Here is a 12,108-nt window from a genome sequence, read left to right as displayed (position 1 = left end):
TTACTTTTAAATTTATAAAAAATTCATACAATTTTTAAAGTAAAGAAAAAAATCAAAACGTTGATTTTATATTTTATTTACTTATTTTTAGCTGTTTTAAATACAAAATTCCAATGATAACATACTTAAGTTATCTTAACAATATTTATGTCGGTCATTATCAACAAAGTTGAGAATTTTCCTCGCTCAGCAATAAAAAAATGACTTCACCACACAATAAACAACAACAGCAGTAAAGTTATTTTATTGATTTAATTTAAAGTGTTATTATGAGATTAAAAAAAAAATATCATAATGAGGTTATTTAAACATCAAGAAATCAATACGGATAGGAAACGTACGTCCCGCGATAAATATTTTTTAAATTCAAATGGTTTCCAGCCCGCCAATGTAAATATTAAAAAAATGTATGGAACGTTGTATCATAATTTTTAAAAATCAAAACTGTAAGATTTTAACGCTGAAATTATGTTTATCGTGACTTTTAGTTTTAGTGTACTGGTAAAACACTACTTTATCCTAATACTTTATTTTTGTTCCAACGAAATTGATATATCGTTTTCTAAAACCACCTAAAGCAAATGTTTATTTAATTCTGAACGATCATACACAAAAGTCAGTAATTAAAAAAAAAAAGACATTAGAATCTAACAGTCCGGAATTTAAAAAAAAATTGAATCAAGCAGGATTCGATGTACTGTTTAAATATTTCTTAATATCTAGCGTAAGTTAAAATTCTTACGCTATATACGCTTAAGCACATTTCTTTACTGTTCATAATGGACTCCAAAATATGATTAAAACAAATGTAGTTTTGAATAAAATACTTCTTTTTATTATGAAAGCTTTTTTTTTGAATTTCTGCTTCATAAAATTATCCCTGTTTAAATCCTATTGCTACTCAAACGAAAATAGGAGCGACTTACACTATTAATTTAAAAATTTTTAATATAAAAAAAGAAAAGTCCGAGATTTATTAACATTTGTAATAAAATAATTTTACTTGCTATAAATTTCATAGATAAGCTACCTAATAAAAATAAGAGAATTTAAAATTTGTTAAATTAATATTTTGTTAATAATTGATAAGTAATATTAGTTAAAAACTTATATTAAAATTAGTTAAAATAGTTAGAATATATTAAACAAAATTTAATAAATTTAAATTTTTGCCGATAAAAAAATGTTTTATTCGGTTAAAAAAAATTGCATTGATATTTCTATTTTATTCAAGAAATGCATTAATAAAAACTCCAAATGAAGTTATTCATTTTTAAGTTTATATCTAAAGTACAAACACTTTTGACTATTTTAATTGAAATAGTTTGAAGTTTTGTTCCTATCAAATATTTTTGTACTACGTCACTTCCACGGCAGAAAAACGCTTAAGATGTGCTGTAACTTCGCATAATTTTTCGCGCCACTCATCTTTGTTAACGTCATAACAAGTTGAACTATGTCTAAACACTTTATTATTTATAAAATTTTATTAATTAAAAATAAGGATATTAAGAATTTTAAAAGCGTTTGTAACAATATAAATTTGCCGGCTATGAGTTTTATTAAGAAATTCAAACTATATAAAAGAAGAGAATTAAAATAGTGTTAAATTAGAATTTAACAGCTTTGGTTTATGTAGGCTTTAAGAAAAATTGTTTTATTCAAAGCTATAAAATAAAATTTAATAAATCAAAGTTTTTATTAAACACTAAGCTTACATTAACACTTTTATAGTCTGAAAGAAACGTAACAATACCAACTCTATATATAACTATTTATCTATAAGTATTTAACTTATTAGTAAACATTTTATCTGTTCTGTTTAATTTTTTTTTTCAAATATCCTAGTACCAAGGCAGTGTCACGGCTGAAAAACTATAAAGATGAGTCGTAAATTCACATGTTTTTTTAGTCCACTCATTTTTATCAACGTCATAACAAGTTGAAAAACTTCTAAGTCCATGGAAGATTGCAATTATATTTCCGATTGATATGACTTCGCCTGAGGAAAAATGATTCGGTATTTTAAGAGCGACAAATGTTTTACAATCATTGTCGAAAACTTCACAACCGAACGATCCACTACCGATAACAAATAACTTATTTTTCACCACAACTAAACTGTGTTCATGGTTTTCATTTACCATACTTGGCATTGGCGACCATTTATCAGCAAACACATCATAGGACTCTACTGTGTTCAACTCTCCTCGATTCCACCCACCTGACACTACAATACTTCCTTGAAAGACAGCACAACCTGCAAAAGTTCTTGCTTCATTCATTTTAGAAACTTCTTTCCAACTCTTGTCTGACAAACATTCTTGTTTTGTGTCAAACTGTAAGCAAGAATTTGTTAACTCGTAGTGAGGTATGGTTCTGTCGTCATATGCTCCTCCTAACAAAAATATCTTATCCATAAATGTACAAGCACAAAAGTACTCTCTGTCATCGAACATTTTAGCTACTTTTTTCCATGTGTTTGTAGAAAGCGAATATTTTTCTACGATCTTTACCAAGTTATTGGCATTGTTACGGCCACCGAAAACATAAACTTCTCCTTTTAAACAAACGGCTTTAAATTTTTCTCTACCTTTATTCATCGACGAAAGAACCTTGATAGTGTTAAAGATACTTCCATCAACTTGTCTTGTGTTCCTGACAGATTTTTTAATTTTATGATCGTGACCACCGCAAATCATTAATATAGAATCATTTTGACTACAACACCTTCTTGTTGCAGAATTACTTAGGCTGTTTTGCAAAATACTTTTTTTGCTGCACAAAATTTCATTTATTATTTTTTCAAACTCATGGACTTCGTTAAATGATGAATTACAATCTTTAATATATTTCAATTCATGCTCTGATAGCAATGTAAGACGAATTTTAAGTAACAATTGAATCGCATGTTTGCTACGTTCCTCACTATTGTGTTTCAACCAAGTATTTATTGCATCAAATACTTCGACTTCTGAGTGAATATTCAATTCAGAACTTGAAATTATTTTCATAAAACAATTGAAGTCTAACTGCGAAATGTTTTCAGTTTCAGTTAACATTTGAAAACATTGTTCTATATATCTTATTGATATTTTAGCAACAACGAATAAATTATGGGTTTTAGCAACTGAGTAAAATGTAATCACATTTTTAATAGTTACTTTACCTTTCATGTATTCGTTCAATTCGTCATCTCCTTTTAAAATAAGGTTATCGAGTTTCAGTTTTACGGTAAACTCATATTCGTATCTCTCAGGCTTATCTATAAAAATAGTGAATATAAAACTAAAAACATATATATTCAGTAACTTTCAAAAACTTTAATATATAAATTAAATAAATTAGTAGTGCCTATTATTTATGCTAGTTTATACTTAATTATTTTTTTACATCTTTAATTCATTAATATACTTTAAAAATTTTTTAGGTATAGAATTTTTACATTCATATATGTAGTAGAGCATATTTAAATTAGATATTTTCACAAAACTTTTAAGTTCAAAATTTCTTTACAAAAATTTAACATACCAATTTGTACATTAAAATTTAAAAGTTAATATAAACTTATACTTTAATTTAGTTAAAAAACTTATAAAAATAAATTATTCTTTTAATGAAATAATAAAATGTTTATTTTTTAATTTGTATTAGAACTGAATTATGGTTTACCTTGTTTAGAAAATTCCATTAAAGATCTTGAAATATTTTCTTCAAAAGCTTTTTTTGCATTATTCTTTGATCTATCGACGAACTCATACATGACTTATTATTAGTTAAATGGTTGAAAAACAACTGAAAAACGAACTAATTATATTTAAGGTAGTTTAAAAGTATTTTTCATAAATTAAAAGATAAATAAAGTATGACTATGGAATGTACTTTAAACTAATTAAAATAAAAAGTAAAACAGCTAGAAAAATCTAAAAGCTTAAAAATATAATTTAAAAAGTAATCAACTGTAGCTTGAGTATATAAATACCACAAGAATATTTTGAAGGAACGTTTTAACATAAAAGTAATTTTTTATAACTCTTTTAAGATGTATATAAAAACTATGTTAAAGTAAAATGTAAAATGTTCAATTTTGTGCATGTTACATTATAAATAATTAGAATCGTTTATGTCTGGCAGAGATTCTATAAACTTTGATTTTTATAAATTTTACTCTATTACATTTAGCAAATGCCTTCATTCTAAAGTTGCAAATTAAGCGCATGTGCAGTTCTAAAGTAATGTACATCCACACTAATAACCATAATTACAATTCTTCTTAACTTACACTAAATGCTGATTATAAATAGTACCGAGGGCTACTTTATATAAAACTAGGCATGACAATAATGAACATGCTTATATTAAAGAACAATTGCAAACACTAACAAATTAAAAAAAAATTAAAACTACTTTAAAGGTGGTCAAAACTTTTACACAAGATATAATCAAATATGACCATCCTTAACCATGTTTAAAAACAAAGATTTAACTACTTAGGATGTGTAAATAAATACTTTTTAAAAGTAACATTACTAAAAAATACTTTATTTAACACAAGAAAATAATACACATTTCAATTCTTGAATAAAATGTTTATTGCAACAAGCTGTGTCCATACTACATCCTGTTTCTGCATACTGTTGAGAGTTTGTATGTGGCAGTAATATAAATGCAAACTTACATCAGTAGACTCCTGTCTGCTATTTATTTTCTCCTTATCTCAACTTGCATCAGTATAATACATATCCTTGTGAGTTTTCACTTAAAAGCTTGGATGAACAGGAACCTTAACTCAAAACTTTGCATTAAATTTAAACAGTTATCAATTGCAGTATGATATCATATTACTTTTCCTCTTTATCCACTATTTAAAAAGGATTATCATTCTACATCTTATTTCATAAAAAAGAAATAAAAGTAACATATATCAAAGTTTAAACTACTCTCAAAACTAATATTGGTGTTTTTTTAACGAAAATTGTTAATTAAAATTAAAAAAAAATAATAAACAATTTTAAAGTGTTGTCATTTTACTTCTAAAACTGTTTAATTATTTATAGTCAATTTTTTTATTCTTTACTAGAGCTTCATTAATTAACTTAGATAAATAATTTTAAACATTAAAACCTATTATAAAGATTGCAGCTAATAAACAGAGAAATATTAAAAACACAAAAAAAAAACTAAAATAACATGACTATAAAAACTCATATTATACAAATTACTAAAATTGTTCAATACTGTACATGTCTTTTCTATCTGACTTATTAACAAATATGGTCTTTTTATACTTTTTTTAAAGGCCTTGCATGAAATTTGATATGGCTTAATCTGACTTAAAATTGGTCGCCACTTGTTGTGACTTATTTATACTAATACTTTTTCATTTCTACTGTGACTTTGTGGACTAATTTTAGTAAGTTCTACTTTGACTTTTTGGACTAAGTTTTCTCAGATCTACTTTGACTTTGTGGTCTAAATTTTATTATTTCGTATTTAAGTATTTGAACTGAATTTTATCAGTTCTATTTCGATTTTGTGGTTTTGAAATTTTTCAATTCTAATTAAGCTTTTTGAATTAATTTTTTTTAATTTTATTATGACCTAGTGGACTTAAAATTTTGTGAGTTTTACTTTGTCATTTTGGACAAAATTTTGTCAGTTCTTTTTTGACTTTGTGGATAAATATTTTTGACATTTACTTCTACTTTTTAGACTAAATTGTGTTAGTTCTACTGTGAATATGTTTACTTTTAATTTTTTAATTTTATAGTGACTTTGTTTTTGTTTCAATTGTCAGTTTTATTTTAACTCTTTGGACATAAAATTATATCAGTTTTTCTTTTACTTTTTGGACTAAATTTTTCAGACCTATTGTGACTTTGCTGAATATAGGTTAAAAACTACTGTTTGTGACCTATTTGACTTTTTTATTACTTTATGTGACTTGAGAACTTAAATAGTGTCCTTGTATTTTTTTAGTCTACTTAGACTGCAATACTGTCACTTAACATTGTGACTTGAATGTGTCAATACCCTTTGTTGTTTACTTTTTAATCACCCTGTGGCATTTTTATTAATATGACCCTGTATTGCTTGATTTTTTTCTCAAGTTTTTTACTGGTTATGGTTAGAATCAAAAGGTTTTAAAAGGGCAGATAGTAAATGTGAGTATTGTATCTTAAAAATAAAATGCATGCTTTGTTGTAAATCTTATCTAAATAAACAGTTAAATAAAATAAACTGAAAAAAAAATGACAAAAAATAAGAATATATGATGATAATGTGGTACTACTAAAGATATAACATCTTATATACTAGTAAAATTTAATTGGGTAAAATAATGTCTTGGTCATATGTAATGATTACCTGACAAATAGGTCATTTTTTACCTGGCATATGGAATTTAAATGTACAAACACATTAAAAACCATAATAATATGCTGATAATAAATAATACTTAAAGTTACTCTTTATAAAACTAGTCATGACAATAAATGAACACTTTTTATATTAAAGAACAATTGCAGATATTAATAAAAATATAAAGAACATCAATGTTTAGAAAATACTTTAAATGTATTAATTAAACTTTTACACAAGATTTAATTTAACTGTAACACACTATAAGAATATACAAAATAAAACAAAATTTAACCTCTAAAAATGTGCATAAAAATAGTTGTAAAAAGTTACATTACTAAACTGTTCATTAAATAACAAAAGAAAATAATATAAATTTCTATTTTGGAAAAACATGTTTACTCCAGCAGGCTGTGCCTATACTTAATCCATCTGTTGAGAGTGTATATGTGGCTGTAATATGGGTTCAAACTTGCCTCAGTGAGCTTGTGACTGCTCTTTATTTTCTCCTTATCCAAACTTGCATCAGTATAACACGTAGCCTTACTAGCTTTCACTTAAAAGCTTGGATGAACAAGAACTTAACATTTAAACTTTCCATTAAATTTAGACAGTTATAAAATGCAGTTTAATATCAGTACAAACAAATCGGACTTAATAAGTATTTTCTAAATAACTTTGAGTAAAATTTACCAATTGATATTTATAACATCAATCAGAAAACAAATAAATTGAAATTAAAAAAAAAAACTATTAGCTCATTTGTCATATGTTAAAATTTGTTATTCTTAAAAATGCCTAAACTTAGTAAGTAATTATATTAAGATATGTCACTGTAAAGTTAACTCTAGAATTAAACTAATTTTTCAACATATTTTTGTATATTTATGTAAAGTATTTACACAAAAATGTCATTTAAAGTAAAAAAAACTTCTGAATAATCTATATTTTTGTTTATTAAATTTTTGTAAGCACTTGCCGTAGTTAACAACAAAAACAAAATTAACTTTAAAACAATTAAAAAGCTTGAAGTAATGTGTGATACGTCCGTAAATCAAAAGCATGATCAGTTCGAGAAAATTTTCTCTTGGTTATGACGTAATAATCAAAACTGTACCACGTCCTATCACCAAGGGCAAATAAGGTGATTTAGTGTAAACAAAAATTCTATAATGAAGATTCACAACCACCGTTTTGTGGTGAGAAAAAAATGTTTTTGTTTATTTGTAAATACGCTTACCGTGTCGCATTTTTTCACTAATATTAACAAATGTTAAAAATTAAGATAAGTTCAAAGTTGTATTATTAGTATGTTTGAATGTAAGCAAAACTAAGTAATTTTAATGTTGTAAGTTTGCCAATAATTTTTTTATCAAATATTAAAAGTCGAAAAATAAATAGTTTTAAGCTATTATTGGTTTAGTTTAAATTGATTAAATACGAACTTTTTCTGAACTGCATATAATGTTTTGAAACGTAATACGGTATACCACTTACTTGTACTTTCTAAACTTTGTTTAAAAAATTAATTTATTTGTAGTTTTGTGCATTTTAGTTGACTCGTTTGCGTGTTAACGAAAGTCTAGAAATTGTCTAAATAAAACTAAAAGTAGCTTATTAGTATAATCATTAGGTAAGATGAACTATTTTTATAAGAATTAATTTAGTTTTTTATTTAAATGAGATTTTGTTATTGAATGAAAGTTGTTTTTATTAAAATAAAAGAAATTAATTTACTTTTTGTTGCTGAAAACGTTTAATGTTACGATCGAGCAAATTGATGACTTTTCATCAAAAATAATAACAACTTTTATTGTGTTAAAATTGTGTCAATCGTACTTTTTAAAGATAGTAGTAATTACTATTTTATTTGTTTTAAATTGAACTTTAAAACTTATTAAATTAAAAATAACAAAGCATAGTTTTTTAAAATAATTTTTAAAATTAATAATATATCATACAATTTTTAAAGTGAAGGAAAAAAATCAAAACGTTGATTTTATACTTTATTTACTTATTTTTAGCTGTTTTAAACCAAAAAACACTTCTAACCCGATCATTTCTAACCCGATCACTTCTAACCCGATCACTTCTAACCTGATCACTTCTAACCCGATCATTTCTAACCCGATCATTTCTAACCCGATCATTTCTAAACCGATCATTTCTAACCCAGTCGCTTCTAACTCGATTACTCTTAACCCGATCACTTCTAACCCGATCATTTCTTACCAAATCGCTTCTAACTCGATTACTTCTAACCCGATCACTTCTAACCCAATCATTTCTAACCCGATAACTTCTAACCCGATCATTTCTAACAAGATCATTTCTAACCAGATCATTTCTAACCCGACTTAACCAAATCATTTCTAACCCGATCATATCTAACCCGATCATTTCTAACCTGATCATATCTAACCCGATCACTTCTAAACCGGTCTAACCCGAAATTTATTAACCCGATCTGTATCAATATGTTTGTTTATTATTGTTGTTTTAAAATTAGGGTTTGTTTTAAAAACAAATTAATCTCAACAAAGTTGTTTTTTAATGAAATTTAGTTATTTTTGTATAAATTTAAATTTAATGTTCAGAAAGCTTTTGTTAAAATTTAATTTTTGATATTCATTACTGTTGGAAGTTTTTTATTCTACGCTTGACCTAGGCATCAAAAGCTTAGCTACTTAAACTAAATGACACTTAACAAAGAGACGCAAATTTATATACCTTAAAATCATAAACTATAGTTTTATCTAATTTTTATAGATTAACAGCAAAAAAAAATTTATACTAAAGTATAATACTAGTTGACTTATTTATGATTTGAAGGAACAGGTTTATAAAAAATTTGGTTTTAACTCCATAATAAGCAAGTTTAACTTCAATTCTTTTATCGATCAGTGAGTTACAATAAAACCAAACACAGTTGCACAATCTTTAAATTTAGAGTTAACTTCCGATTTATTTTCAACAAAAACCTTTCTCTTAAAAATTCAGCAACACATATTGAGACGATTTAGTAAATTGTTTCAATGTTTTTATGGCAGCAATCAGCAAAATAGTTTATATTACGCACTTCTTCAATAAAAGAAGTTACATAGATACTTTTATAAAATTCTTTTAGAGCATACTATAATGTCAGAATTCAAACAAACTACAAAACAAAAAATTATTCTTGTTAAAACATCAACCGGGTATACACATCCTGACTTTTAAAGTTAGGTTCTGTACATTTGTGCAACCGTTTGGCATTTCATTGATTTTTTATCTATTATTTTTTTTCGCTTTGCTAAAGCATAACCGATTCAATTTAAATAAACATTATTGGAATTAAGGTACTGAAAATTGTAAAAAAAAATAAAATAAATAAATGCATTGACTAACTTCTAAAATTAAAGTCCAAAGCACATTAGGAATACAGGCTAAATAAATATCTATCGAAAATATTGAAAAACTTTTTATTATTTACAGAGAAAAGGCGCTGCTATTAAAATCAAACTATAGAATGAACCAAATTCTACATATTATATCAATGGTTTATAATGGTTTATTTTCGTTAGGTTTACGAATCAATGGTTTACTTTCGTGGTAATTAATTATTTTAATAGAGTTTAATAATGGATTATAAATTAAATGTAGTTAATTAGTTTTAAAAAGGAATTAGGGAAAGTATAAGTCTTTTGTATTCTAAAGATTAAATACTAAGTTTTGATATTCGTCAGTGTAAGAAATATACTGAGTATTGCAGAAGTTAAAGACTATTCTCTACTTTTTTCGAAGATATTATATATAGTTAATACCAGGGGCGTAGCGTGGGGAGGGACGCTGGCGCATGCGTGCCACCCAAAAAAAAAAAAAGTAAAAAGAAATTCAATATCTATATCCTTTATTGTTTATTTCTTTTGCTTAATTTACATTTTTTCAACTATTTTTTTCTAGTATTCGAAAAGTAAAACGAAATTTCGACTACCAATTAGTGACAAGTTAGGGAAATTACCCAGTTTTGTTTATACTTCAGATTTTCTTCATTTGTTAAGATTTATTTTTACAGTTTTATATTGTAATATAAGTAAAAATATACAATTAAAAAAAAAACTAGCTCTTTAGATTTCTTCTACAAAAAATTTAAAACTTTCAATTTTAATACTGAAGATTTAAAATTTTTATATAAAAGATAAAAATAGTATATTAATGGCTGCTACAAAATAAAAGTATGAGTTATTTTAAGTTTAATACAATTCTTTGTTGTTGATATAAAATAAATATTGAACATTATTTAGAAATTGCACATAGAAAAATGCTTTGAGGTATTAATTGTTATACTTAGTTGATTATTTATTTCTAGTTTAAGGCCATAGGGGGGTAAGCCATGTTTTTTGGAAGTTGATCTTATTTTGAAGATTTTATTTAAGCTTTAAGATGCTTTTTGTTGTTTTAAAAAATTCGAATTATTTTTGAGATAAGGCTGCATATTAGGTTTCCTATGGGAAGGGAAGACTAAAACAGCAAAAAAGGCTAGTTTGTTTAAAATCTATCATCTCCTACATTTTTCAAGCAATTATCTTCAAAATTTAACAATTTAATCTTTATACAATAACAAAAAACATTACGTGTGAATTTAAAAATTTGTAGTAAAATTTTTTTTTCGAAAAAAAAAGACTTTTTTTTTTTTTATAAATTTTCTTTTATTATAATTATCTAAATTCATAAGTAACGTTTTTTTTTTGTAATTTAAGGAACATTTTCTAAAATTTGATAAAGATTGCTTGAAAAATGAAGTAGGAGATAGTTTTTAGTATTTTTTTTAAATTTACGAGAAAACTGACCCCGAAAAATTTGCGGCCCAAAAGTTTTAATTTAAGAGATTTTTTGAGAAAAAAATTTGCGCACCCCCTGACCAAAATACCACGCTACGCCACTGGTTAATACACATTTTTTAAGTATTGAGACCAAATTGGTATGTTGCATTCAAATTTAGGGCGAATTTATATGAAATATAACTTTTTAAGAATAATAATATCAGTATCTATAGAACTTGAAATAATACACTTAATAAAATTATCAATCGTGTTTAGTATGGTGGTTTCATTTAAAATTATCATTATAAAATTTTATGTTCTTAAAACGAAAATGTACACTGTTTAATAAGTCAAAAGTAAAGATAGACGTTTTTTAACATTTAGAACCCGTCATTTACTAAAACTTAAATTAAATTTTCTTTCTTTTAGCCATTGGTAAATTATATTTAAAGATTAAATATGACATATTACATAATAAACTTAACTATAAAAATTAAGTGTCGGAAACTTATTATTTTGCTTTTTTTTTCAAAATATGATGTATATAGAGCAAAATAAATTTACATTAATCATGAAAATTTAAAAAATTTCATAATTTAAAATTGAAATAACAGTTTCTCACGATTAATAATAGAAACTTCTTTAAAAAATTTCTTGATATCTTTTAAAAGTTATTGTTACACAGGTTTCCAAAAACACAAAAACTTAAGATTATTTAGCGATAACTAAATATGAAACATAGGCATAAGTCACTTGATTAATTTATGTATTTTTAAAACTTATAATAAAATAATAAGATTGTTTTGTGTTGTGAAACTGTAATATAGGCTTTTATTTCTAATGAAGAAAAAACTCATGACTTTTATAGAAATTTAGAGGTGCAAATAAACACCGAGAATAAAGTCAATAGATTTCAAGCTGGCAAAGTAAATATATTGCGTGCATA

General features: G+C 25.0%; 1 protein-coding gene across 1 annotated transcript; it reads right to left on the bottom strand.

Moving 5' to 3' along the window:
- Positions 1 to 1,844: 1,844 nt before the first annotated feature.
- On the bottom strand, positions 1,845 to 2,702 carry LOC145833107 (kelch repeat and BTB domain-containing protein 12-like). Its single transcript, XM_082940307.1, has one exon. It carries the CDS (start codon positions 2,700 to 2,702, stop codon positions 1,845 to 1,847), a length of 858 nt encoding a protein of 285 aa, XP_082796433.1.
- Between the last annotated feature and the right edge of the window lie 9,406 nt (positions 2,703 to 12,108).

The sequence above is a fragment of the Thalia democratica genome, chromosome 4 (assembly GCF_965202585.1).
Source record: "Thalia democratica chromosome 4, ktThaDemo2.hap1.1, whole genome shotgun sequence".
Classification (NCBI taxonomy): domain Eukaryota; kingdom Metazoa; phylum Chordata; class Thaliacea; order Salpida; family Salpidae; genus Thalia; species Thalia democratica.
Note: the sequence above shows the minus strand (reverse complement) of the source record. Positions and strands in the feature narration are given on the sequence as shown.